This window comes from Myodes glareolus, chromosome 7 (assembly GCF_982192425.1).
Source record: "Myodes glareolus chromosome 7, mMyoGla1.1, whole genome shotgun sequence".
Classification (NCBI taxonomy): domain Eukaryota; kingdom Metazoa; phylum Chordata; class Mammalia; order Rodentia; family Cricetidae; genus Myodes; species Myodes glareolus.
The window spans coordinates 17,436,758-17,464,193 of NC_142032.1; the positions used below are offsets into that span (position 1 = coordinate 17,436,758).

Below are 27,436 nucleotides of genomic sequence, written 5' to 3' on the forward strand. Positions count from 1 at the left end.
GCCTCTCAGCAGCTCCTTCTTCTCCCACACACATCTTTCTGTTTCCCGGTTCCCTACTCACCATGCTGTCTCTTGTTCAAAATCAGAGCTGTAGTGTCTCCTGCTTCCCTCATATGTTTCTCTTTATCTCGCTAGTTGCCTGAGACAGTTGTGCCTCCAGCACCAATTACGGCTCCAGTCAGGAGCCTTGGCCCCCAGCCACGACAGGCCTCTAGTGTAAGCTGGTCTCCTCCAGGAGCCCCTAGAGAACGCAGCCTGCAGGTGAGTCCCCACCGCTGAGATGCTTTCCAGCACTACTTGGGCAAGAAAAGTGAGATCCTAGAAACTGGATTCCTTGTTCAAGGTAGAAGTAACCTTTGAGCCTGAGGATGTCCTTCCTGCAGAGAAGGCGAGAGGTGGCTCTCAGCTCTGCCTTGATGGGAAGCAGGGCCTTAAGTCACGGGGGACTAAGCCTTAGGGAAGACATGAGGACAGCTTGCCTCCAGTTATTCCTCACGGTTTCCTCATTAACAACTTCAGAAGCTGCCTCCTGGGAAGATGGAAAAGAAGGAGCTGCCCCCAGAACACCAGTGCTTGAAGGACAGTTTTGAGGCTCTTCTTCAGCGTTGTTCCCTGTCTGCCACTGACCTGGTGAGTCCCACCTTCCTACAGCGCCTCCTACAGCGCCTCCTACAGCATGCTCAGTAGGCTTCCAGTGCCACAGAGGGAGGTTCTTACTGTCCCCAACACACGGATTGTATCTTGTACTTCTTTGATGTTCAAATGAAGTAGGGGAGGGCTTGGAGTCTGCCCTAAGTCCCATTTCTCAATAGCAGGGCCAAAGAGCATCGGGATTTACAATAGCAAGATGTATTAGAAAATGGGTGGAGTTGGCAGAGAAGACTGCCATTCACTCACTAGCTGTGTCAGCTGAGCAAGTCTCTTGCCATCTTTGGGCCTCTGCTTCATCTGTGAAATAAAGGAAATGGCACTGTGCCGGCCATTCTAGCTGTTGTGTCTCATGGGTGTTTATAGTGCGGTGCAGTGTGAGCCTTAGGGGAGGGTCAGAGTTCATTTTTTTCTCCCTGCAGAAAACAAAAAAGAAGTTGGAGGAGGCAGCCCAACGTCTAGAATGTCTATATGAAAAACTCTGCGAGGGGACAGTAAGTACCTGACTGACTGCCTCTGCCTGGGGCCTCCCCACTGCCACCCACACTCAGAGGAGGTCCAGTGCCCCTTCCATGAGTCGCAGAGCCATCTTCCTGAACGTGGGTCTGGGACTCGAGTCCTCTGATACTGTCAGGGTCGGGGCTGGGCTGGACTCATCTAATCTAAGGGTCAATCCCTCCACAGCTCTCACCGCACGTCCTGGCCGGGCTCCATGAAGTTGCCCGATGTGTGGATGCAGGCCACTTTGAACAGGGACTGGCAGTGCATGCGCAGGTGGCAGGCTGCAGCAGCTTTAGCGAGGTATCCAGCTTCATGCCTGTCCTAAAGGCTGTTCTCACCATCGCACACAAGCTGCAGGGCTGAGCCAGCAGCCACTCTACCAGGAGGCCATTTCTGCTCTTCTTGAGCTCCTGGTGGCAAGGGGGAGTTTCTCAGCGGACTGTGTTTAGCTCCCAGTCCTCTTCCCTTGCTGCTTGGTATATGAGACTGAGGGCTTGGCTCCAACCAGCTGAGTGCCTGCTTCTTACCCTTTGCCTGCCCACCTGGGGCTTTTTCTTGGCCTTTCAGCCTGGGAGGTAGAGTGGAGTCAAGTGTTACTTTCCCTAATGGCAGTCCTGCAGGGCCTGCACCAGAATGTTTCACACAGGCATATTCTGTTTGGATGGCTTCAGAGAGGGAAACGTGTCATTAGTTCAGTCTGTCTCTGCCATGACTCATCTGATAGCTCTTTTTTTTGTTCTTTCTCTAACTGTACTTCCCCCTGCCTCTGTCTTTATATTTTAAGGTTCACATTTATTGCAGCCTCAGGGATCTGGAGAGAATTGGTTAATGTTCACTTTTTCAACAAGTCATGGACATGAGGATTGGGTGTGGGTATTGAGCAAAATCAAGAGAAGAAACTGGCCCTTTAAAAATGGAACTTCCCATGTCTTAGCATTCCTCAGAGCTGGCAGGGTTGGGTGGTAAGTGGAGGAGGTGCAGTGCCTTGGTTGAGACTGTGAGGTAGAAGCCTGTAGAGCAGCAGCCCTCAACCTGGGGTCACGACCCATTTGGGAGTTGAGTGACTCTTTCACAGGGATCCCTAAGGCCATGGGAAAAGATATTAATTACAATTCATAACAGTAGCAGAATTAATTATGAAGTAGCAGGAAAATAATTTTATAGTTAGGGCATCACACTGAGGAACTGCATTAATGGTCGTGGCATGAGCAAGGTTGAGAACCACTGCTGTAGAGGCTGACCCTTGACCCTAGGCTTGAGCCTGGCCCTAGATCTTAAACTATCCAGTCTGATTTTTAAGGCCAGTTCTGAAATCAGAGCCCGGCTTCCCCTCCGCTGCCTTATGTCTCCAAACTGCTTTCTCTGGCCACGTTTTCATGCTGACCTCTTAAACAGTGCAATAAACTTATCTGCTTTCCGAAGTCCTTTCCCAGTCCTCGTCTCCTCTGGGTCCTTCTTTGCTGATGTTTCCCTGGCTAAACTGGGAGGTCTTGCTTCCTGTACTAAGGCAGGCAGGAGAGAGTTCTGGGGAGAGATAAGAACTAAAATGTGGAGGGAAAGAACTTTTAAAAATTTATGTGTATGAATGTTTTAACCTACATATATTCTGTGTATTACGTTTAGTACTTGGTGCCTACAAAAACGAGAAGAGGTCACCTAGTGGGTGCTGGGAATTGAACCCATGTCCTTTGGAAAAGCAGCCATCTCTCCACCCCAAGAAAATAATTTTTTTTATCTGTAGTCTCATGGACTTGTACTGCAGGCCTTTCCTGGCAATGTCTGTAGGCACACTGCTGTGTTTGTGTGTGTCTGTTTGTCTGTCTGTCTGTCTGTCCTTCTGACTGTCTCCATCTGTGCCTGACAGTTAGCTGCAGGGTTTCCCCCACACCACTTCAGGGCCCAGCTCAGCTGCACAAAGGGCCTGGGTGTGAAGCCAGGGGGTAGCAGCCCTAATCCTGTTGTCGATCCCATCATGTCTGCAGGCTAGATGTGTGTGTTTGGGAGGAAGGGATTGTTAGGCAGTATTTGTTTGTAAAGCCACTTGCTCTTCAGATAATACTTGTGCTAACTTCTATTGATGAAGCAGTGTGAGCCCCAGCAAAGTCCTTTCCCAAAGTGTCTTTGAAGCCAAGAGCCCATTGAAGGGAAGAAAGGCCGGGAGAGGGGATTAGTTTGTTCAGCAGCTGTGAATTTCAGTGGGAGGTTGATGAACTCTGAAGTCTTTGTTTAAATTAAAGGGGTGGGGGCTGCTGCTGGAGCAAGAGCCCCACTTGGGGCCCTGAACTAACACAAGGAGAAGTCTGAGCTGCAGGGAGCTGTGTACTGACTGCGGAGACTTTTCCCAAACACTTTCGGAAAAGGTGTTGTGAGGAGAGAAGGGGGCGGAGTGGCGGATTAACATGTGAAATGAAGTTTTCATTGACTCCAGCGGGGGTAGAAGGCTGTTTTAATGGCATTTTGTTCCCCTATTTTCTCTTCTTGAGCTCTTTAGAGATATTGTTTTGCTAAGACAGGCTTTCTTCCCTCTTCTTTCCAGTCTGAGGATTGCCTCTATGGGAGCCAACATAAATATTTCTCCTCCAGGAATGTGGGTTAATTAAAAGGAAACGAATGACTGGAAGCATCCAATCCAGACCGACAATAGGCGAGTGCCCCGGCCTGCCCTCCCTCCCACCACCACCCGCGCTACCAGCTTGCCAAGGACGACCCTTTCTCTCTTTGCACTGACCTGCTCCTAAGGCCAAGTGAGGCTGGGATTCTTTTAAAGAAAAGAAAGCCTGCTTATGTGTAGGCTCACAGGCCAGGGGCAGGAAAGAGACAGTGTTTTGCTCACCCCACCCAGTGTTCTCTCAAGGCCTCCTCTACTTCTGTCCTCAGACGGAGACAGATGGGCTCCTTGAGAGCACACAGGAGGGAAGGGGCCTGGGTGACTGTGCCACCCCACACTAACTTACAAGCCTGTTGGGCCTTTCAGTTCAAATGTGTAGAGAAAAGGTTTGACTAGCGGACTTCAGAGCTGCCTAGCCTTCCCATCAGCAGTCTAGAGTTGTCTGCAGAGCCACAGAGATTTAGTGAAGCCAAGAAGCCTTGAACTGAGGGATGCTGATGGTGTTGCTAGCCATCTCCACTCCAGGGTCCTCTGCATGAAGAGTGCATGAAGGCGGAGTGTATAGGGAGCAGTATTTCTTTATAGAACTGGGATCAACTGGATGTCAGTCATACCTGCTTGCAAATACAAAGCAACCAACGAAAGAAATGACAGTGTTTAGAGTTTAGAGTCCGACTTTAAAGTTCTGAAATTTGAAGCACGGTGCTTCTACTTCATGCTGAGTGCTCTGGAAAATGCAGCTTTACTTTCCAACACTGAATCTTTAGTTTTCAGTCGCATTGCCACACTTTCTTCTGTACAAGTAACTGTCGGGCGAGACCGTGGGATTAACTATACTGTTGCTTGATTTGGGAAAAGAAAGGATAACTTGGGAGACTAAGAAGGCACAGATAAAAACTGAGGGAGGAAAAAAAGAGCCCTTTACTGATAGAGCTGCAGGAGAAGTGGATCCCCTGTTAAAGAAGAGAAAAACGCCCCCAATTAAGTGTTGACAGGACCAGAAATTGCATAGTGGTCTGACTTGGCCAGTGCCAGAGGCAGTCTACTCTTCAGGGCAGCCCCCGGGGCTTTGGCATTGCGAGCTCAGCTCTTCTTTTAGGAGAAAGGGAATGAAGTAAAGAATTTGGCTGGCTCTGCTCCAGAAATGTTGTGGCTGCCCACACCCAGGACTAGCCTAGGGTGGCAGCAGCTATGGGGAAGGTCTGGGCTGAGCTGGCTCACCTGTTGCCAAGTCCCTATCTCAAAACAAGCCCCTGCTAGACTGACTGCCCTTCTCCGAGAAAAGAACCTCAGATCCAGAAGCAGCAAGCTTATGGCTTCCAAGTGGAAGGTTTACGTGGGTGATTTACTAATCCCTGGCAGATTAACCTCAGTCAAATCAAGCTAACTACTTAGGCCATCAGGGGAGGCTCCAGGGAGATGGTATCCTGCCAAAGTGGGAGGGAGGAGAGAGAGCTTAGAAGTTAAGTTTCAACTTTGCCTTCCCCCTCACCATCCCAGTGAGTTCAGGATTTGAGGGGAGGGGCACGTATCAGAGACTGAAATAAATTAAAAGGTCAAGGGATCTGAACATCCTATTAGCAACAGTTTCATAGCAGGGGGATTACTTATCCAGGAAAGCATCCAAGGTTCTGAATCCTGCCCATTTGAGAACCAGGTGTTGGGGCGGGGCTCCTCCTCCCTAGACCCTGCCTTCCCAGGTACAGACCCAAAAGTTGTCTTGATTTACCTGTCTTGGCTCAGAGTGTCTCAGCTCCTTTGGAGGAGGAGACAAGGCACAGAAGACTGCTGTGGCCCGGAAAGGATCGCCAACCTGCCCACTGCCGCCCTCTACCACCCAGACCTCCTGCGTGTGCCTGGATCTTCTTTGGTGTTTAGGAAGGTCACTGCTCAGCTGATGAAGTCCATCAGTGACGTGGGCTCTGGGGTTACCTCGTCCCCATATTCAAATGCTTTCTTGTTCCCCGTTTTTTTGTTTGTTTTGGTTTTTTTTTCCAGGCAAGTAGAGAAATGGGAAGACAAAGTGTTAGATTCCTGAGGCGTCAACCTCGGGATCTACGTCTAGACTGTAGGCCCTAGAGGCTCTCGTTCCTGGGAGGGAGGTGCAGCTGAGGTGGGCAGAAGGGCCATGTCTTTACCTGGACTCTGCGTATCTGAGAGGGTTCTTTCCTCAGCCCGGCCCGGTAAACTAGGTCCAGCATTAAGACAGCTCGGGTCCGGGGTAGGGTAGGGTGAGGTGAGGAGAATCGCCTGTTTTCGTCCTTCTCTCAGGAACTGTGCAGAATTTTAGAACAGTTTTGAGACCTAAGAGTGAGCTACGAAGACCATGCAGAGGAATCCGGGAAACAGTTTAGAAGTGGCACTCGATGGAGACCGCGGCCTCTGCCTGTCAGGATCGCTGGGCTAGGGAGTGCGAGGTCCCCAATCTGGGTCCCTCTATTTCCGGGGACGAACAGGGAAGGAGGCAGGAGGAGACCCTTAGGGTTTCTTCCCAGGTTTGTGCGCAGCGCCTCTCGGCGGCCTCTCGGCACGGCTGCAGAAGTACTTGGTGACCCGCCGGCGGCACTGCTCGCAGCGGACCGCGCAGCACCAGTGAAACTTGCAGTTGCAGCTGGACACCGTCTCGGTGCGGCGCTCCTCCACCGCCAGCCCGCAGTCCCCGCACAGTCGGCGGCAGCTGCGCCGCTCCCAGCGGCCCAGGGCGCGTCCGCGCCGCAGACACTCTCGGCCCTCGGTGCCTTGCAGCCCCAGGGTCTTGTTCTCCAGGCAGTAGTCGGGGGAGTCCTCTAGGTGCACCAGCTCGCGCGTGGAGATGGACCGGAAGGTGTCGGCGATGGCGCCACGGCCCGCCGCGCTGTTGCCCGCGCCCTGGAGCAGGTCCACCTTGAGCGCCGCGTGATACTTCTCCTTCAGGTGCGCGCCCACCTCCCGGAACTCCGGCAGCTGCAACCAGCACGTCTGCGTGGTGCAGCTGCCAGACACGCCGTGGCACTTGCACGTGCGTTTCATGGTGCCCTTGACCGCCTGGGGAAAGAGCTGCGCGTAAGCCGTCCCAGCCCGGAGGAATTGCAAAGAGCCTAGCTAGGGAGTAGCCAGTCGATTGGGTAGAGTCTGTTAAAGAACCGAGGTGTTGGAGCTGGGAGTGGATGAAGCCAGCTGTCTAGTAAAGGGCTGCAGGACTCACCTTACGGCCAGCCTCATTGTTGTGCAGATTCATGGCTGCCCGGGCATCCTGTCCTGTCTCCAGGGCATCCACAAACTGCTTGGAAATTGCTTCTCCGAAGCCCACGTTGTCACTGCAGCCTCCCCAGAGCCAGCCTTGGCCTCCTATAAAGGCAGGGGCAGGAAAGGCCATTAAGTCTACAACTTCCGGGACTCCTGTTTCTAATTGGGTAGAGTGGTGGGATCTGTGGAGGAGACTCTGGAATAGGAAAGGGTTAAGGTTGGTTGAGTGCCATGTTTCTGGATTAGTTTCAATCCTGATTCGTTTTTACCACCTTTTCTGTCCTCTTTCAGCCTGAGCCAATCCCCTCTCAGGCCTAGTTGACAGAACTAGTTGGCACATGGATTCTGCCTGCATGCTTCTCCGCAGGAGGGTGCACGTGTCTGGTGGGTAGGCGGTTGGAGTCTGGGAAGGGACAAGAGTTCAACTCTTTGCGAGAGGAAGAGGAACTAAACAGAGATAACAGGAAGACACGAAGCCGGAAATGGAGTGAAAGGGCCCAGAGGATGTGGAAGGCCATGGAAAATCGTGGGATGAGGGATGAGCACAGGACAAGGCAACAGGAGAAGTCCCCCTGTGAGTCTACATACGATTCCCTTCTTATTGTGTTTAAGTTAAGGAAAATTTGAGGGGAGAGGAGGCCTAAACTGTTTAAGCAGGGTTGTCACTGCAGTGTGTGGGGGCTGGAACTGGCTCGCCCTGCTCTGGCAGAATTTCCCTCATGTTTAGAAGAATACAGTTGTATTCCTCCAAGTCCCCACCATGCTTTTCGTTATGTTAGTGAACACAACGCTCCCCATTCCCACATTTCTACTCACCCAGTTGTCCATTTCGGGAGTCATCACAGCCACAGTTGTCAAAGTCTCCAAGGCTGCAGTTTCTCGTCAGGGTGTACATGACTCCAGCAGAGCTGATGGCGTGTACAAACGCTGTCTCCCGGTTAGCTGGGGAGCCAAAGTCCCTCGAGGGTTAGAAGAAGAGGTTGCAGCCCGAAGAAATGCTAATGTGCTACTTTCTCTTACCGCCACAGTCACAGGCACCCTCCTCAGCTCTACTGAGAGGAATCCTGTAGCTTGCCCCCTTTCAGGATCCATCCCCTCCCTGCGCTCAGTCCTCACCTCCATCCTCCCACCTTTCCAAGTCACACATTTTGTGAGTGGTTGGCTAGACCCCTGATGGGTGCTCCTAAAGGAGTTAGGTCGGAAAGAACCCGAGGAAGAAGAGATGACTCTGAAGGCAAAGAACCCAGCCCATTTCCTCCTGGAAAGTCCAGAAAGCCTGTGTCAGTCTTGAAATCTCCTCCAATGGGCTGCCTTCTCAATACTACTAATCTTCTCTGTGGTAACCTGGTCTCCACATTTCTCCTGGCTCAGCCCCGCTCTCTAAGCCTGCTGAAAGGACAGACTAAGCAGTGTGAGGGTTTATGACCCTACCCTACATCTTGGTATTGCTTAGAGTGTGACGAAGCCTTTGGCCAGCTGGGCAGCCAAGGGCAGTACAGGACGGGAGATGAAGCAAAGTGTATTAGACAGTGAGGGAGAGAGAGAGACAGAGACAGAGACAGAGAGAGGAGAGAAAGGAAGGAAAGAAGGAAGAGAAAGGAGGAGAGTAGGAAACAAATGGGGCAGAGAAGGAAAAGAGAAGATTGCAGAGGAGTGTGATGTACTGAGCCAAGAGACTGGGTGAAAATTAAGGATGTAGAAAAAGAGGGGCCCAAGCTATGACCAGGGGTTTCTGGAGCAGAGGCCAAGGCTTTCCTTACCACTGCGGAGTCCGCCATGGCTGGACAGCTGCAGAGCTCTCTCGGGGCAGTTCCAGCGGTCCCAAGCGAACTGGTATTTACATTCTTCAATACCACTCTGGGCACCAGCTGCCACACTGCTGGAGTAGACGAGGTAAGCCTACAGGAATATGGGCTCAAACTTTAGCTTCAACTTAGGAGACCCTTGTCCCGAGCAACTCTCTGACACTCTGACACTCCCAGTTTCCTAAAGCGTGGGCTGAGAAAGCAGGCTACAGGTACTATCTCATTTCATAGCGTCGGTGTCCTTGTCCATCGCGAGGTCAAGACGCCAAGGCTCGGAGAGAACTGCTTTGCCCAGAGCCTCACAGTTGGCAGAAGGCCAGAGGAGGGGTTGAATCTGATGTCTATCAAGCCCTACTTCCCACCAGTCTTTGCTCATCATACTAAAGCATCTCTCTAAAATTCTTGAAATCTCAGGTCTCTTCACCCCACTACTAGGTAAGGATTGCTATTCTGGAACTACTTCCATGTAGTGCAGTTCCTGAACATTAGGGGGTCACTACTCCTGTCAAAGCTGGTGCCTTTTCTGGTTCTGGAGATTTCCAGCCATACATTCAGTAACAACCCACCCAAGTTCTCATCTGAGCTCTGGGATTTGCTGAGGCTGCAGGCAAGTAAGTCTCTGTCTGTGCTGTGCACTGCAACATGATGGAGGCTGTAGGTGTAATGAAACCACCTGTGCTATCCTCAGCCAACAAGTTAAAGCTAGAGACACCTGAGTTCGTCAAAGACTTCTTACCTTTGGGCCGGTCATCAGAAAATTGTTCACTGACCTAGAAGAAGGAGAAGGAGCACAGTGGAGAGATGCCAGTTTGTTTCTGCTTCCAAGAGTCACAGAGATCATTACCACAATATCACTGAGGAAGGACAATTAGCTTTCATAAGATGTTTATGAGCAGGTTAATAAAGATAGCCTTCGCAGGACCAGCAAGACGGCTTAGCGGTAAACGTGCCTGCTGCCAAGCCCGGCAACCTGAGTCTGATCCTGGGAACCCACATGGTAAGAGAGAGCCAGCTCCTGCAAGGGTTTTCTGACCCCCACTCCTGTGCTGTAGCATGTATGCTGATTCCAACACGTGCGCATCCTAAATAAATTTTAAAATAGTTTTAAAAATTAAAGATAACCCATTTAGTTAAAAATATAAATTGAGAGTATATATTTCTTTAGATTAAAAAAGGCTTATTTTTAAGTATATGAGTGCTTGCCTGTGTGTGCATATCATATCACATGCCTGAGGAGCCCAGAAGAGGCTGTCAGATCCCCTAGATCTGAGTTACAGGTGGTTAGGAGCTGCCATGTGGGTGCTAGGAATTGAACACTGGTCCTTTGGAAGAACAGTCAGTGCTCTTAACCACTACACCATCTCTGCAGCCCCATTTCTTTGGATTTTTAAAGTCAGCTATAATTTCCAGTACCATAAACAATTTAAAATTACAGCTTCCAATACCATAAAAACTGGAAATAATGATTGATTATTGTTTTGCCACAGTCTGGAGACAGAGCTAGCATTAACTCACAATTGGGTACCAGACGCTACTCAGTATTTCATATGTAGCTCTTTTAAATCATTTCTGTCCCATACATTTTTATCTCGATTTTGTCCGTGTGGATCTAAGGAAAAACAGCTTACTACATGTTCAGGCTCACTCAGCTAATAAGTGGGGATGACGGATCTGATCCAGGTTTATCTGACTTCACTGGACTGTAGAAGAACACCTGCCTAATTAGGAAGAGAAAACAGTGGAAAACCTGTCCAGGGTCTCAATAATTTAATCCCCAAATCAAGCTGAATCTGAAAAGTAGCTTGATGTCTACTTGAAAACTAAATGGCTTCGCTCTTCGGACTTTATCTCGGGGAAATGAAAACTGTTTAACCTAGGAATTCATGTGTTTGAACTTCTGAGTGTGAAAGTTACAGCCAGAGCCTTTGCTGGACTTGCTGGTGCTTGCAGCAGGAGAACCAGAAGTTCAAGGCCAGCCCCATCTGCATAGCTAATTCCAAACCAGTTTGAACCACTTGAGACTCTGTCTCAAACTAACAAAACAAGCAAATTAAAATTAAAGCAAATTATAGCCTTGCTTATCATACACAAGTCCACTGAATTCAAGCCTTAACACTGCGACAATAAAAATTATTATAATAACAAAAATCACCATGTATTTAAAACAAACAAACAAACAAACATCTACACCATGGAATACTACTCAGCAATAAAGAAAAGGAACTATTAATACCCTCAATTATTTGGATGAACCTCAGGAAATTAAAGTCAATCCCAGGCTGGGGTGATGGCTTAGCCATCTGTGTGATTACAGAGACAGGATCCCAGAGTAAATTGACTAGCTGGCCAGCTGAATCAGTGAACTCTGGGTTCAATGAGAGACCCTGCCTCCCTCACTGTATGAAATGGAGAGGGTTTCAGGAGACATCCAATGTCAACCTATAGTCTTTATATGTATGCACATGTGCAGTGCCACACAGATAAACACGCATGCACATATGCCACACACATACACCCCCCTGAACAAGTCAATATCAAAAGAATATGTATTTCTGGGTCTGGTCCTGTAGTTGTTACCATTTGGGAGACTGAAGCAGGGGGATCACAGATTAAAGGTGTTCATGAGCTACAGAGCAAGTTCGAGCCCAGAATGGTCAATTTATGAGGCTTTTTCTCAAAGTGAAAAAAAGAAAGCTGCAGTTATAATTTAGTTAAACACTCACCAAACATGCAATTCTCATTACCACAAAAGGGGGATGTTTACATAACAACGCTGAAGTAATGTGATTATGGAGCTAAAAGCAGAGTAGTGTAGCTAGTAACAGGCTAGTGTTTTGCCAGGTGTTTGGAATGGAGAGATGGATGCTGCTATTAAGAGTCATGAGCCTTAGTGATGGTAAGGGTCTTAACTACGGTCATGGTTACACAAGGGTACAGCATGGCAAATTTGCATCAGGATTTCTCTTACACACACACCTACACACACAAATATATTAGCATCGGGATGCAATAAAAATAGTGTCTGAATAAATTCTAGGGTTACTGGATAATAATTGTAAGATGGGAACATCAACGAAGACTGTGGAAAGGGTACAGAAACTTCCTAAACGTTTCTTTGCAACTTTTGCAAATCTATAGTTATATAAAAATGTAAAGTTAGACACATATGATCTGAAGTCTTGGATATTTGGGGAATGACTTCAAAATAGACATTTTATATCAATCAAAATATATTATCTGATAGCTTTCCATCATAGGCAAGTAACATGGGACTCCTTGGGCTGTACCCCAAAGACTCATATCCCCTTGCAATTTTGAAGCCTGGAAAGGTAGTTAACCTCAAAAAGGAAATTAGAAACAAAATAGCTAAAGAAAGTCATTCTCTTATTGGTGACCAATGGGATTGGTGGACTCTCCACATGAAACACAGCATCCACAATGTGGGTAGTTTTGGAGAAGCAATATCAGCAGGTTGGAAGGCTTCCGTATGAAAAGACAGAGATTTTTGAAAGAGGGGGAAAGAAAGCATAGAAAACTACAGAAGTCCACAGAGTCAGCAAAAGGAAGGCCTGCCTATGAGAGCCTGGCAGACAGTTCAATCAACTAAGACAAAGCTGTGCTCTCCTGGGATCTGTACCAAAGAGTCCACACCTACATTTGAGATTCAAGATGATTTCAGTGAATTCACGATTGTCAAAGCCATTCTAGGTTCAGAGCTAAATTTCTGACCCTTAAAAGACTGGTACCAAAAGGGCTAAAGAGCACAATCAGAGTGAAAGGGGAATGAAAGAATCTGGAAACCATGCGACTCAAGATGGAATCAAATCCCTTAAATAAAAATTTATTTACAATAAAAAAAAGACTGGTGCCAAAATATCAGGAAAGTCGAGGCACTCACCCTGCCTCAAAAGAGCAGTCTTTATGTTTGGAAGAGCTTGTAAGCTAGGCATTGCCAGACCAGACAGAATAGTTTCTGTTTTACAGGACAGACATTATTGGGAACGAAGACAGAATGAAACAAAACATGGATGACAAAGGATGAAGCTTTACCAAGGCTGAGCCTGGGTCAAGAGTCTCTCCATGAAAGAATCTAAGTTAGGAAAGCAGGCTAGTAAGGGATGGAGTACCTGGTGGGTTTTCCCCTCCTACAGCCTACAGTAAGAAGACATGTGTAACATGCTTGTCAGCTGAGCCAATTAAAGTGACAAGTTTAGCTATACACCTGTCATGGGACAAGACTTGGGCCTTCTTTGGACAATATTCCCTTGCTTATGTTGTTATTTGTAAATATATTTTGTCCATGTGATGGCCTCACTTGGATGCAAACCATCCAGCATCAAGAAAAGATTCTGTGTCCTCGTGGCGAGCACCAGAGCAGGACCGTGTGGTTAACGAGACAGTGCTATGCTGTCCTTTGAGCCAATAAAAAGAAAGATTGTGGAAGGCATAGTGGAAGGATAGTGTGGTAATATGGAGAGAATGAGGAGGGAAGGCATTTGAGCGCTGTTAGGGGCTCGGCGCCTTCTGGAGACAGTCACATGACTGAAGGGAAGACACTGCTAACAGACATGGACGATACAATGTCTGTTTCGTAGATAGCAGCTTCTCTATGGGTGGTCATGATGTGTACTCTCAGATGGAGGTTCCCATTCCCCATGAGAACGCTGCCGCTGCCCACACTGAGTACCGTTCCAAAGGGCTTTTGTCTTCCTGGATCTTCCTAACTATTCTCAGACCTTTTGGTTCAATCTCCAGACTTGTACGTTCAACAATAGTCTTGATTTGGTAGGCATTCGAATTCATTTGCCTCAGAGTGAACTCTTGCCCACTCCTCACCTCAACCTGCTCCATCAGTGGTCACTCCACCACAAAACCGGAAAGTCCCTCCTCACTCAGATAAAAGTCCCCGCAAGTCATCTTTGACGCTTCTTTTCTTATTCTGTACTCAATATGTCCTCAAATCTTGTTGACTGCAGCTCATGATGTAGTGAGAGTTTTCAACATCTCACCTAATTCCACTCTGGTTCAAACCACCACCACCTTTGGTCTGGATTATTGGGAAAGTCTGTTAATTGGTTCACTGTGGGGTTGTACACCAGTAATCCCAGCACTGGGGAGGGTGTATCTGGAGGATTTTGAGTTCAAGTTTATATGAAAAGTTCCTTACACTCAGCCATGACAAACAACTCAGTTTACAAACAGGCACATGACTTGCATATAGACCTTTTCCCGAAGAAGATGCTCCCTTGAACCCATGGAAAGATGTTCACTATCACTTGCCATCTAAGGACAAAATCACAAGAATCATGCCCACTGAGGCTGCTAAACAAAAAGAAGACTGGATGTGTGTGTGTGTGCCTTTAGACCCACTCAGGAGCACTCAAGGCAGAGGATCTTTCTGAGTTAGATAGCAGCCTGCTCTCCATAGTGAGTTCCAGGACAGCCAGGGGGCTACACAGAGAGACTCTGTCGAAAGGAAGGAAGGAAGGAAGGAAGGAAGGAAGGAAGGAAGGAAGGAAGGAAGGAAGGAAGGAAGGAAGAAAAAAAAAGAAAAATACTGATGAAAACTCAAAGCATCCAGATTCCTTAGTGTAGCCTGGCTGTCCTGGAACTCACTCTATACACCAAGCTGGCCTGGAATTTAGAGAGATTCATCTGCCTCTGCCTCCCAAGTGCTGGGACAAAAGGCATATGCCACCACTGTCCCATGTGTACATGCATGCACTTTTGAAAATTGTTTAGTAATTCCTTTCCATAGGTTAAATATAACACAGCAGTTCTACTCCTAGGCAGACATATATTCAACAAAACATATATATGTGCTCATAGAAATATTACATACACACACACACACACACACACACACACACACACACACACATATATATATATTCACAGCAGAGGAGTCAAAACTAACACTGACCACATGTCTAGCATCTAATGAACGGGTGCAAGCGATCTGGTATATCCACGGCAGACTATTATCTAACCATGAAAATAAATGAAGTACTGGTACATGCTCCAACACAGATGAACATTGCTCTAAGTGGAAGAACCTAGACGCAAAAGATCAAGAACTATGTGAAGTCTTGCTCTTGATTTTATGAGAAACTTCTAGAAAAGACCATTATATAGCTACTGAAAATAGATCGGCAGTTATCGAGGACCCAGGGGAGACACTGGGGCTTAACTGTGAATGGAAAGGGAATTTCTTTCAGGGCTGGTGAGAACGTTCAGAAATGGATTGTGCTGAGGGTTGCACAGGCATGTGGAGTTACTAAAAGTCACTAGTTTTTACTCTTCAAAAAGGTGCATTTTATGTGTGGAGTCTATGTCAATAAAGCCACCATTTATAAGTCTTTCTTATTCTTGGTAAATATCTAGTCCAAATATTTACTTCTTTTAATTTCTTTATGTGCTTATTTTTATCTATGTGCCCTTGTGTTTGCCTGCATGACTTTGTGTGCATGACATGCATGCAGGAGCACATGGAAGTCAGAAGAGTATACTGGATCCCTGGAACTAGAGTTAACAGACAGGTATGAGCTGCCATGTGGGTGCTGGCAGTCGAAACCGAGTACTCTCCAAGAGCAGTGAACATTCTGGAGCATCTCTCCAGTCTCCACAGTCAGTACTTCCTGAAGCCTCACTACAGGTGTTTGGGGAAGTGGGATGGATATTGAACCCAAGGCCTCACCCTAACTAGACAAGTTCCTAATGCCAATAATCCAGGGTAGTTGCTCGGCCACAAACTACACCCCAGCCCTTGCTTGTTTTTCTTTTGTGAGTTAGGGTCTCCCTATAGTCCAGGCTGGTCTTGAACTCACAATCCTCCTGCCTCGGCCTCCGAAGGGCTGGGATAATAGGTGTGTACCACCATAGTTGGTATCAAAGTGACCTCCCCACCTCCTACCAAGTCTCACTGTTTAGCTCAGACTGGCCTTGGTTTCCTTTTATGGCCTTGTTTCTGATGAAAAGTATGGCTTGCCAGAGGTATCTGTTGCCTTCTGCCCAGATTCTCTTCTATCTTCCTCTGACCATAGGAATGGGGGGAGGGGGAGAGAAATGGGAGGAGAGGAGGAGGTTAAAATTATTTAATAATAATAATAATTAAATAAATAAAAGTTTTAAAAAAGAAAGTGTTCTGTGTAAGTGCATTGGATTAGAGTTAAGAAAGGGAAGGTAATGGAGGGCTCTTTAGAGCCAATGGGGAATTCGAGAAGGAAGGGGTTACAAAAAGATTATGGCTGGGCGGTGGTGATGCACGCCTTTAATCCCAGCACTTGGGAGGCAGAGGCAGGTGGATCTCTTTGAGTTCGAGGCCAGTCTGGTCTACAAGAACTAGCTCCAGGACAGGCTCCAAAGCTGCAGAGGAAACCCTGCCTCAAAAAAACAAAAACAAAAACAAAACAAAAAAAAAGATTTATGGGGAAAGAAGAGACAGAGAGGAACCCACAGATTGCAAAACTAGGGGCTCCTTTTCCATTCTTTCTAAAACCTTTCCAAACTCAGTCCAGAAGGCAATGCCCCCCAGAACCTACAAACCAAGAAGTGTGCATGACCCAGATCTTGGATCTTTGTACTGGGATGTTCTTTGTGCTCAGGACTCTTCATAGGGAACGCTTACACTTTTAACTAAAATGTCTGGTGAAGAAAAGATTTGGGGGATGCAAGGGAGAACCCTGGGGCAAGCAGAGCTCCCTCTTATTTGTTAATTGGGCACGGGGTCATATGACAAAGGTGAAAGCCAGGAGCACAGAGTGAATGCCCACAGTGGTTAGTGTGCACACAGTGGTTAGTGTAGACACATCTGTAGCATCTGTAGGCGGCCATGGATAATCATCATTGTGTTTCGTAGTAATTAGGAACGGGCATACGCAGTTTGCACAAATAACTGTAGTTTTTCTTTTATATTGCCAAGTAAATATTTTGTTTCTTTTCCTTTTGTTACTCTTATACATGATATATAATCTATAAACATATGCGTGTGTGATGTCACAGTCCCAGGGGTGGTGGCACAATCCTTTAACCCCAGCACTTGGGAGGGACAGTGACAGGCAGATCTCTGTGAGTCTGAGGCCAGCCTGGTCTACAGAATGAGTCCTAGTCAAGGTTCTATAATGAGACTTTGTCCCAGAAAAGTATGCTGTCACATAAAATGTAGTTCGTGTCGCATTATAACAGCCGGTGTCGTCAGATGTGTCAGGGTAGCAGTACTTTGCCTGTTACATTATGAATTTTCATGACTACCCAACACAGTGTTTATGTTGTGCGCAGCACATCTATTTAAGTATTTTAATGCTTGAAGCTCATGCAATTGCCTGACAAGAGTTATAGGATCTGTTCTCCACAGATACACAAGCTGCACTGTGGTATGTCAAGGCAGTATAATACACTAGGTCAGGGTTATACGCTATCTCCTTCTAGCACAGTGATTCTCAACCTTCCTACTGCTGTGGCCCTTTAATACAGTTCCTCATGTTGTAGTGACCCCCCCAACCATGAAAGTACCTTGTTGCTACTTCATAACTGTAATTTTGCTTCTATTATGAATTGTAATGTCAATCTCTGAAACACCACCCCTGTGAAAGGATCACTCGGCCCCCCGAAAGGGACATGACCCACGGGTTGAGAACCACTGGTCTAGACTATGCATGGCTGAAAATGGGACTCCTGCCTCCTCCGCTTCAGTCCCTCTGCTGATCTAGGACTCTCGTTTCTGAGAAGTCATAATGGATAGTTTGGAAATGTTGATGACGTTCTACTGTGTGATGGACGTCTGTACTCAGTAAGGAAGTCCAGATGGTGATCACATGGTCTTGGCTACATTTTTCTTTTTGCGATGCTCCAGTACTCCCTTCTAAGCTTCCACGCCCATAGGAGCAAGGGTTCTGGGAACTACCAGATCCCTCCATAACTGATGCTGCTCACACTGATTCTTGTGTAGACGACATAGAAATAAACAAGGGGGGTTTATGGAAGGAGATAGGGAGATTATATTGAAACTCTACACTTCTTGCTCAGTTTTTCTCTACAAACATAAAACTGACTTTTAAAGAATGTATATTGAGCCAGGCGGTGGTAGTGCATGCCTTTAATGCCGGCACTAGGGAGGCAGAGGCAGGCGGATCTTTGTGAGTTCAAGGCCAGTCTGATGATCTACAGAGTGAGTTCCAGGACAGCCAAGGCTATCCAGAGAAACCCTGTCTCAAAACAACAACAACAAAAATGTGTATTGATTTTTTTAAAGCAGTAAAGATACAAAATGTCTTGTATCCCCTTGGAGTTTAATCTTCCTGTGTGGGTTTCTACATTGTCATTTCTGCAAAAGAGAGTGGTAAGGTTTGCTCAATTCTTTTGAGTTTTGCTGTTTAGTGCCCCCCCCCCTCATCCGTGACTCTCCAAGCCCTTCATTGGCTGAGTAGCTGCAAAGAAAATTACGTAAGCCCTTCTTGTGGCCTCCTTCAGTTCTTCCCATTAGACCAAAGGCATTCATAGCAAATCCTCAGTCCCTGGTTTTGACCTGTGCCTGAAGCACCAGGTGTGCCCAGATGTGCCAAATCCAAGTAGTACCGACCTCAGAGCCTTGCCAAGGGTGGTCCATTCAAAGAGTGCCATTCTTGCAAAGAAAAGGGATTCAGAAGTTGTCTCTGGTTTCTGGCACTGCACTTCCTGGGTCTGGCGACTACAGGGGTCTGCTCAGCCTTGGCATAGGGTCTATTTTCAGCTCATCTACATTCTTCCTACCCTACATTGGCACTCGAGAACCACTCCAAGACTTGCTGATAACAGAAGACTCTGAGGCCTGGGGGTCAGCAGTTTCCACAGACTTCAAAGTGAACCCACGGATAGGCACCAGGGTCTCCCAGATTAATATAATTCCTCAATAGAGTCCAGCTCTGTCAATGTCCCAGGTGTCTGAGGTGGTTTTGGTGACAGTATCTTTCCCAGAGAGCCATCAGGTCTCACTGCACCCCACAATTGCTCTCCACCAAACTCCCGCAGGCTGCCGGGAGGCTGAGGCAGGACTGGATGTCTGCGCATGTGCACATCTACGCAGCTCTCGCTCTTGGCTTCTGTCTCTCCTAGCACTTCGGGGGGATTCCTCACATTGTGACTGACTCATGGCCTCTTCCCCAAAGCACAACAAAATGCTTGCCGAGGTAGACTGTGCCATGAGGGATTCTGAGCCTGGTCAAAGCCCACCCATCCCTCTCTGGTTCTCCGCTCACTGCCTCTCCTTCTGGACGTCTCTAACGCAGCAGCTACTCATGTGTGCCCCTAGACCATCTCTCCGCTCCAGTTACCATTCCTGGGATGAACCTTCAACACAAGATTTGCTCTTTTATCTTTTCTTAGACTCTACTAGTGCCACCCTGTTTTGTTTTGTTTTTCTTTGCAAGTTTATCTACAACGAGGATTAGGGAGAACAGTCAGATCCCCATCTCCGCTCTGCTGTCTCAGGCTCCCAGCCAAGCTGCTTAGCCAGGTCCTGTCCTCTTGTCCTTGACCTCAACCCCTGCAGCCACAGCTCCGCTTACTCAGGCAGTGGTGAAGAGGTTCTTTTCTATTCGTTTCCTGAGTCTCTAAATCCTCGCTGTGCTTGTCATGGTAATTATCCTTCCCGTCGTTTAAGCTGGATCTGGGATCCAGCTACAGGCTCTGGCGCAGGGCTCCCTTGAGGCTGTGTGGGTGGTCTTCCCAGCAGAGCCATGCTGTGTTTACCTCCCTTCCCATTGCTTCTCTACTCAGGGACCTTCTCACGTGGAGAAACCTCAGAGACCAGACAGTAGCCAAGTCTAGCCTTGCTTGATTCACACGGCTTTTCTCTAGGGCACGACGCTTGTGAGCTGGTTTACCCACCGGACCCTAGTCCACAATCAGCCTAACCCCAGTGGAAAGTTTTCCTCAGGGAGGTGGAACAGGAGAGGAGGAACTTCAGAACAATTCAAATATGAATGACGCTGCTGCTCTGTCAATGTCTGGAAAGTCTCCAAGTTTCTTTTCCTAAGGATGTATGTTTCTCCCCTAATATTTCACACACACACACACACACACACACAAAGACACACACACGCTGAAAATCCTTCTCTACTCGACACTTGTTGAAGAGGTATGCACTGTTTATCCAGCTCAGGGAGTTACGAGACAACTGCCAGCCCCTGTCTCTGCCGGTTGGAACTAAGCATGGGGCGGTTGGTAGGGGTCGAAGCCACTAGCCCTCACCACAGTTTGGGGATGACCCTTCACACCTGCAGAGTCTTCAAGGTAGTTTGTATAACAACATCACTTTGGGGTCAGCAGGTTCTCAGCCATGGTCAGGATACTGCCTCCCTGTGGGACTGATGGGCCTGGACCAGAAGTGTTCTGTTTGCATTGTCTCTTAGCATGACAAGAACCTTGTAACTGGGCTAATTTCAGGCACCTGGCCCACAAGGCCACTCCATCTCATTCAGTGAGCTCCCCACAGGCAGCAGCCCTGGAGGCTGTTGTGCCAGACCTGTCTGACCAGCTTCCAGTCCAGACCAGATCCCTTAGCTCTGACCCACTCATGCTTTGTAAAGACAAAGGTTTTTGTGTGAATTGCTAGAATTTCATGTCTTCTATCCAGTATCCAACCTTCATCCGTATCCCTCCTGCCCCACTTTGGTCCAGCCTCTCTTCGCTTTCCTTACAGGCCTTTGACATTTTTAGCTTCTCCTTCATCTTTTAGCATCTCCTAGCACCCACAAAAGGGATGGTATGCCCATTGGTCTCTCTTGGTTCAGACCATGGGGTTCTATTAAAGTGGGGTGGCAGGCTAAGGGGGGGAGGTGTGATGGGCAGGGGTGAACAGCTGTTCTCACCCAGAGTCGCACAGAGGCACCTCTGGGAGGAGGGCCAGAGGCTCCAGAGCTGGAAGCTGCCTGGGGCTCCAGCTAGAAAGGCTTCCCTCACAACTTTTCTTTCGGAATGGAGTTCACATCTTGCCTGGGGCTGGGGAAAGTTGAGTCGTCAACACCTTCTGGAATTTTCCTGATGGTTTTCTGTATCCCACAACACATGAGCACACATACACAATCACACACACACTATTACACAGACAAGGGTCTCACTAATAACTGTGAAACTGGATTCCAGAAGTTCCTTTCACTGCCCTCTGACAACGTCCAGGGATATTTAAACCAGGAGCCTCCCACTGCACAAGGAGTTGAAAAAGGTCAAAGGTTTTCAGAAATCAATTGGGTGACTAATTCTTACGCTGTAAACTGTAAATCATGGGGACTGACCCTATGATGGCTGGGGGAAGGGAACAGACAGGAGGACAGACATCTGAAGTCTTAGAGGAAAGAAAGCAGGTAGAATTTCAGAGATCAATTTCCTTCCACCTTCAAATGTGTTAAAAAGACGTCTACGGCCATACCACCCTGAATGCGCCCGATCTCGTCTGATCTCGGGAGCTAAGCAGGGTCGGGCCTGGTTAGTAGTTGGATGGGAGACTGCCTGGGAATACCGGGTGCTGTAGGCTTTTTTAAAAAGAAAAAAAGAAAAAAAAAGACAAATGTGTCAAAAAGATAAAAATACAGTCATAAGGAAGCCGGGGATAGAGCTCACTGGGGGAGTAAGGCCCTAGCTCACATCCCCTTCACTGGATGGGGAAGCAGAGGAGGAGGGAGGGGTGAGAGGGAGCTCATATGGACCAGGTCTTGTTCAGGGTACGGAACACAAGCTGAATTCTGGGAATGGAGTACTTAAACAGGAAAAGCAGCCAATGTGGCCTCAAGGGAGAAGAGGGCACTGGAAGAGCTGAGAGAAAGCAGACAGAATTGTGTGGCCACTGTGGCCAAATGAAGGTTTATTGTTGCTTTCATGATGGCTTTAAAGGCAAAACTCAGGAGTTCATGGCTTCGGGGTTGGTTCTCATAACTGCTTCATGGCTTAAAATGCTCTGCAAGCACAGTTTAGTCCTACAAATAAGTCTAAAAAATTTTTATTAATGTGAAGTTTCTATATGGTACTATATGAAAGTTAGTTTATAAGCTAGTTGGCTAAAACTAAATGATAAGCAGGAGTCTCAGTTTCAATGGCCATCCTTACGTTATATAGGCCTTAAAATGCCACATCAGTTCAAATCCAGCCCTTGCCAAATAATTATTGGCAGAGACCAGTGGCCAGTCTTTGGGACAGCTTCAAGACATGAAACTCTGCCAATCAGGTGTGGAAGGGTTTCTTTCTCCCCCTCCCCCAACTGAGGAAATCACCAGTTTTCAAGGGTAGTCTTTTCCCTGCCAAGGGACATGCCGTTAGTCCAGGGGATCTTACAGAGCCATGACTGCCTTTCGTCCCCATTTCCACCCTTTGTGTATTGCTGCAAGCTCTGCCAAGAAAGCCAAAAGCCTAGCGGCAGGAAAGCTCTCAGCCCTTGGCATTTAAATGAGGAGGGAAGGGACACAGCAGCTGCCCTCTCCCTGGCCTCCAAGTGAAGGCCACTGAAGGGGAGTCCAGGCCCCTGTCCCTAGAAGCCTGACATCATGGCAGCTTCTGGCCCCGTCACTGTGCAACCAGCTTATGTTTCCCGACCTCGTCATCTGGGTCTCTGTGGTTTAGACTTGAAAGTATTCCTTCCTGTTGCACAGATGGACACAAAACCACTGATTTCCAAAACAAGAAACCTCGGGTAATCGTAGGGATTACCCACCCCCCTTCTCAAACCAGCAGGTGATCGGCTGGAGGCAACAGAATCAACAGACATCACATTTTAGGATCATTTTCACTACCCTAATGGAACTAAACTCAGCGGAGAGGGAAACCTCTCTCTTCCAGTCTGCCCTGGCCACTCATTTTGTTACCTTTGCTGCCCAAAGTACAAATAAACCAAAGCCTGTATCTGAATGGCTCTCCTCCTCGCCTTAATGACTATTCTGGGCTGCTCTAAGGACAACCAGCTGTATACTGTTCCCCAAGATTCGTTCTGCTTGCTGACCCCATGTCTCTCAGATGTAAGACAGAAGATTCCTTTCCGTGCCCTTCCTCTTCCTGTTTTGAACTGCTTGGTAAGGGAACTCTATGTAGCTGGAAATGCTACTGAACATAGCTACATGAACATAGGTGAGGCAGCCTGGACAGGAGCTGACACTGGGAGAAGCTCACTTGCAGGGGTTTCTTAAGTATCCGCTCACGCGGAGGAGAAGAGTCCGGGATACAAACTTACAATTAAACAGGTGGCTGCTCCTGGTCTGAGCACCACAGACACCCGGATGAAGCTGAAGAAAGGCCAGGCAGCACAGTGGGAACCGCCTGTTGTGCTGTTGTCGTGAACTGGCAGGGTAGGGAACGTGGGGTCTGAGTGTACAGAAACAGACTGGGGTGTAGCACAGCAGAAGACCATCACGCTGCCCAATGGAGAGAAGTCCTTCCTTCTGCGGAATGGCTTAAGTCTGGCCTGGAGACCGTAAGAAAGTCTCATCCCCAGAGGCTGACTGAAAGACTGACAGCCCCCTTTTTACGGAGTCTTATTGGGATGGAGGATGGGGATGCTGGACACACAAACTTTTCAAAACAGTGAATTTGGGAGTGGTTAAATAGTGCTGGGTTTAAATGCCCTCTTATGGTCTGATTTTTTTTTTTCTGAGAGAAAACTCTAACCTCAGAAGCATAGAAAAAAATGGTATGATCAATACCAGGGGCTTGCAGAAAAGATTGAGGAAAAACGAGCCATAAGAGGTTGACTCTTAACAATGCTGTGGGTCTGTCGATAGTGGATGGCCATTTCTTTCAAGAGGCTTCAGGGTTCAGGCACATTTCAAATGGGAGCAATGGGGACTGTATTGATAGGAACCAAGCACATGGTTTCCCCCAGCTGCTAACCCACCCTGATCTTTTGCTTAGTAAGAAAAAAAAATCCATTTTCAGAAATAAAAGGGTTTATCCTAAACAATATTGCCTGGACTTCACTCCCTAAGCTGTACAAATTCTCTGTCTTCTGATGGAAATAGGAGAGGGTCCTTGGAGCCCATGAAAAAGGGTCGTTATTAATCGAACTGTGAGAGAAAGCACCGCCAACAGCAGAATCGAACCAGCCATCCAGCCGGGGAAAAGAAACAATCTCTTCGCATGGAAGGGAGCAGGTGTGGATGAAAAGGCCTTTGTTTCCGGTCCTTTTTTCAGTCCTCTTTATTTCTATATAATGTTCCAAAACATCCCTCTGTGCCATATTATCCTCGACACACACACACACAAACACACACATACACACATGCACACACCACGGACATCAGAGCATCCTCCTCATCACAAGGAAAACAACAATCCTGTCTCTTCTCAGTCCCTCATGAGTTTCATCCCCGTTATTGTAATAGTAATAGCATTGTTGCCATCTATGATGGGAGAGGTAGAGAGGCTGAACGAAGGCACAGGCTCCCATTGTTGGGGAAACGAAGGGTTAGTGGGAGCTGACCTTTGCTGGTCCTGTCTCTGGCTGGAGGCCAGCCATGCAGCTGCTTGGCTAGGCTGCCTTTCAGCTGCTCCACCGTCCTGGCTGGTTTTGAACCATGTACTTGTGGATAGTCCAGGGTTGCTACTGGCTAGGGCATGTTTCACATTAGCAGGCTCTTGCCTAGATTCCAAAGCAGCTCCTCACATCCCGCTTCTTTTGTCACTTCAGAGACCCGCAGGCTCTCCGTGGAAGAGTGTGCCTTGCTGGTGGGACCAGCTTTAGTGGACCTGTCCTTGACTGGATTCCTCTTTTTATTTATGCTAGTGGGAAAACTCACTCATGAGTTCAACAGTTTTAAGTAAGTTTGTATTTTTTTTGTTTTTATTTTTGTTTTTGTTTTAGGGAGATCTTAGTTTAAGACAGAGTCTCTTTCTGGAGCCCTGTCTGTCCTAGAACTCACCACATAGAACAGGCTAGGCTCAAACTCACAGATATTCACCTGCCTCTACCTCCTGAGTGCTGGGATTAAAGGCGTGCAATACCACGCCAAGCATGAATTTGTATTTTACTTTCTAAAACACCCATTTGGACATAGTGGCAGATGTCTTCAGAGAGCACACTCTTGGCGTGTAAAGATCCTGACAGTAGCTGACTCCTGTTCTGAGCCCTCGCTCAGGAGTAGACTCGCTCACCAACACAGGAAGACACTGGGCTTCACCCCCAGCATCACCAAAAACGAACCCTTTCCTAATCAGGGCTTCAGCACTTTAATATCAGATGCAAATTCAATATCCGTTAAAAAGTTACTGTAAAAACCCAAATACTGAGACCCAAGGGGTAATGTTTTCCAAATATTGTCTTACGACACAATAATTTCATAGAAATTCTTGCCCTGTTGCAGAATAGAAATGGGGACCTGGTCACACACTGTTATTATGGGATGTTAGCTCCAGTGAAGTGGGGTGAATGGTTAAAGAAAAACCTTTCATGTCTGTTTTTTCCCCAATGAGAAAGTGCATCAGGAAGGAGCCCTCATTTCATTTCTGGCCCCACTGAAGCTGTCACTATGTCTCTCCTTGGCTGTTTTGTACATTCCTATTATCTATTTTAAGGAGCCATAAAGATTAAGAAAAAAAAAAGTTTCTAAAGTTACTGAGGAATAACGCTCCCCAGAAACGTCCCACCATCAAGGGATGGTGGCAAATCCTCTTTTTTTTTAAATCCCTCTTCCGCTGCTCTCTCGGCAAAGCTGAACCTTGTACGGAAAAGTCGGCGTCATTCTCTTCTTTTCACGCCCGGGAACGCCTGTTACCGGACTCTTTTCGACAGTAATTTCAAGCGGCCCAACAATTGAACAGCCAAGCAGAAATTGCGGTTCTCTGTTTGTCAAATGCTTTTGAGGTCCTTACATAAAAGGTTGATAATGAAGTGCTAAGAGAGACATGTCAAAGGCTATGGTTTGTCAAATTTCTCCGCCTGGTACAATGGGGATGATGACCTTATACAAAACCCAGAGTGTTTCGTTAGAGGAATAACCAATATTTAAAACGTTAAATTTTAAAAATCACCTTTCAAATGTTACCTAAAAGCAGAATCTTGGCAAAGTATACATTTTTAATTCCAAGTGAAACTCACAGGAGAAAGGAATTGAAGTTTAAGCGTGCTGTACTGGAGAGCCGGGCATTTCCCCTCTAAGTCAGGCCGGGCAAGGAGGGGTTCTCAAGCCCTGGGCTTAAATTAGAATGAACTTTAGCATTTCTTTTCTCTTGTTTTCTTTTTGAATCCAGACACTTGAATTTGGACAGACAAGCAGCCCAACCGCCCTTCAGTGTGACTGTGTCAGTGCCGGGCTGAAGTGCACATGACCCCCTTCAGCGGGGAAGGTGCTTGTTATGGAACAATTCTTCCCACTGCCCTGGTGACAAGGGAGGGGCAGCTCGTGTTTCTCTTTTGCTGATATTGAAGCGACGGAAGAGCACGTTGGACACCAGTAGAAACGCCCTGAAATAATCTCCCGGTCCTTTTGTGGTTTTGTTCTCATGAGGCAGAGATGGCTTTTTTTCCCTCCCCCTTTTCATGTTGAAATATTCAATTAAAAAGCCAATTAAAACTGACCAATTATTTGGCGGTTTTGCTCATAATCAGGAATGTTGCAAATCATTACGCTTAGCGGTGAGTACTTGTGCTAAGTTGGCGAACTTTGAAATCAACACTTTAATAGAGATTGCTAGGCTCATTTACGATAAGAATACACTCTCAATTAGCACAGGAAGCGGGTTCCAGCAAAGGCATTTCTATTCTGGCTTGCTGGATAGGATGTGAAGCAGTTGGATTTGTGTCTTAAGTAGAAGTGAGAACTGATGGGGGCTGGGAGGGGCGTTGATTCAGAGAACATCTGAATTGAGGAGAAGCTCCAAATTGCCTAGCTACATGCATTCCCCGTATTATCATATTCTTGCTTATTAACAATTGCATGTGCTGATGCTTTTTTCATGGTTCCCAAGATCAAGGATAATATTACCTAGCATTTGCCCCAGAGTGTGCAAAGCACTTTCACATGTTATCGGACTTTGGGGGGCGATTTAGGAATTTCTGTACATTGAGCAACTTAAAAATGTCTGTAGAAATATTCAGGTTTCTAGACTACTGACCCAATACCAGTAGCTCCAACAGACTTGTAATGTCTAGGGAATGCTAGCAGGAGTGTTTTCTTATAATATTCTGAAGAAAAGTCAGGAAGCGCAGAATCAGATCCTGTCCATTCCGTCTCCAGAGGTGTGATGTTTCCGGAGCCTGTGCCCTCTGGGGTCACAGCAGAGTCCGCTCCAGATTACTGTCTGTGTCTCCCCAAATCACTCAAAATTTGTAGTATAGTCATTTATAAAACTATACAAAGTCCCTTGTTTTTAAATCCAATCTTTTACAGGCAAGAATCCTAAAGATTTGCTGAGACCAGTCACACACTCAGGGCAAGCCCTACTGCGTAGAATGGCTTTTCCCAAGAGAGATCTCAAGGCCTCCTACTTGTCCAGACATGAAAGCTAACGTTCTGCAACCTGTCATACACCCTTACACATCCCACAACCAAGTAGGTTACTTACCAGGCGCGGCTGAGGTGGAGGGCACAAGCGAGAAGAAAGACCGGCTTCATGAGGAGCATAGTCTTCTTAGAAACAGAGGCAGAGATTCTCAAAAATTGGGAGACAGGGAGAGGAGAGTATTCTTTCTCGGAGG

The 27,436-nt window shown here is 47.3% G+C and overlaps 2 protein-coding genes and 1 non-coding gene across 15 annotated transcripts in view; 2 read left to right on the forward strand and 1 right to left on the reverse strand.

Annotated features, from left to right (window-relative positions):
* Sec31b (SEC31 homolog B, COPII component) overlaps positions 1 to 4,530 on the forward strand; it is a 32,369-nt gene extending 27,839 nt beyond the window's left edge. For 11 of the 13 annotated variants that reach the window (XM_087907864.1, XM_087907868.1, XM_087907863.1 and 8 more), the window contains 4 exons: positions 136 to 261; positions 520 to 630; positions 1,071 to 1,142; positions 1,333 to 2,581. In XM_087907864.1, the coding sequence (XP_087763990.1) occupies positions 136 to 261; positions 520 to 630; positions 1,071 to 1,142; positions 1,333 to 1,512 (489 nt within the window). In that variant the 3' untranslated portion in view covers positions 1,513 to 2,581. Of the gene's footprint in view, positions 1 to 135; positions 262 to 519; positions 631 to 1,070; positions 1,143 to 1,332; positions 2,582 to 3,685 lie in introns of those variants that run through there. The other 2 variants (XM_048439169.3, XM_048439172.3) reach the window with 2 other exon arrangements.
* Positions 4,414 to 7,892, reverse strand: Wnt8b (Wnt family member 8B). The gene is made up of 3 exons (XM_048438978.3): positions 7,799 to 7,892; positions 6,942 to 7,084; positions 4,414 to 6,781 (listed from the first exon to the last, which is right to left on the reverse strand). The coding sequence occupies exons 1-3, from the start codon at positions 7,875 to 7,877 to the stop codon at positions 6,236 to 6,238; spliced, it is 768 nt and encodes a 255-aa protein (XP_048294935.2). The 5' UTR covers positions 7,878 to 7,892; the 3' UTR covers positions 4,414 to 6,235.
* A 13,284-nt stretch (positions 7,893 to 21,176) lies between these two features.
* LOC125403649 (5S ribosomal RNA) lies at positions 21,177 to 21,295 on the forward strand. Its single transcript, XR_007233016.2, has one exon. It is a non-coding gene; the product is annotated as a 5S ribosomal RNA (ribosomal RNA).
* Positions 21,296 to 27,436: the final 6,141 nt, after the last annotated feature.

What these genes read in the sequence shown, in the direction of transcription:
- Wnt8b (XM_048438978.3), bottom strand. Translation starts at nt 7,877, where the DNA reads ATGTACACCCTGACGAGAAACTGCAGCCTTGGAGACTTTGACAACTGT. An exon ending in CTCCCGAAATGGACAACTGG is followed by an intron (nt 7,085 to 7,798) that starts GTGAGTAGAAAT and finishes CTGCCTTTATAG; the next exon opens with GAGGCCAAGGCTGGCTCTGG. An exon ending in ACAATGAGGCTGGCCGTAAG is followed by an intron (nt 6,782 to 6,941) that starts GTGAGTCCTGCA and finishes CTCTTTCCCCAG; the next exon opens with GCGGTCAAGGGCACCATGAA.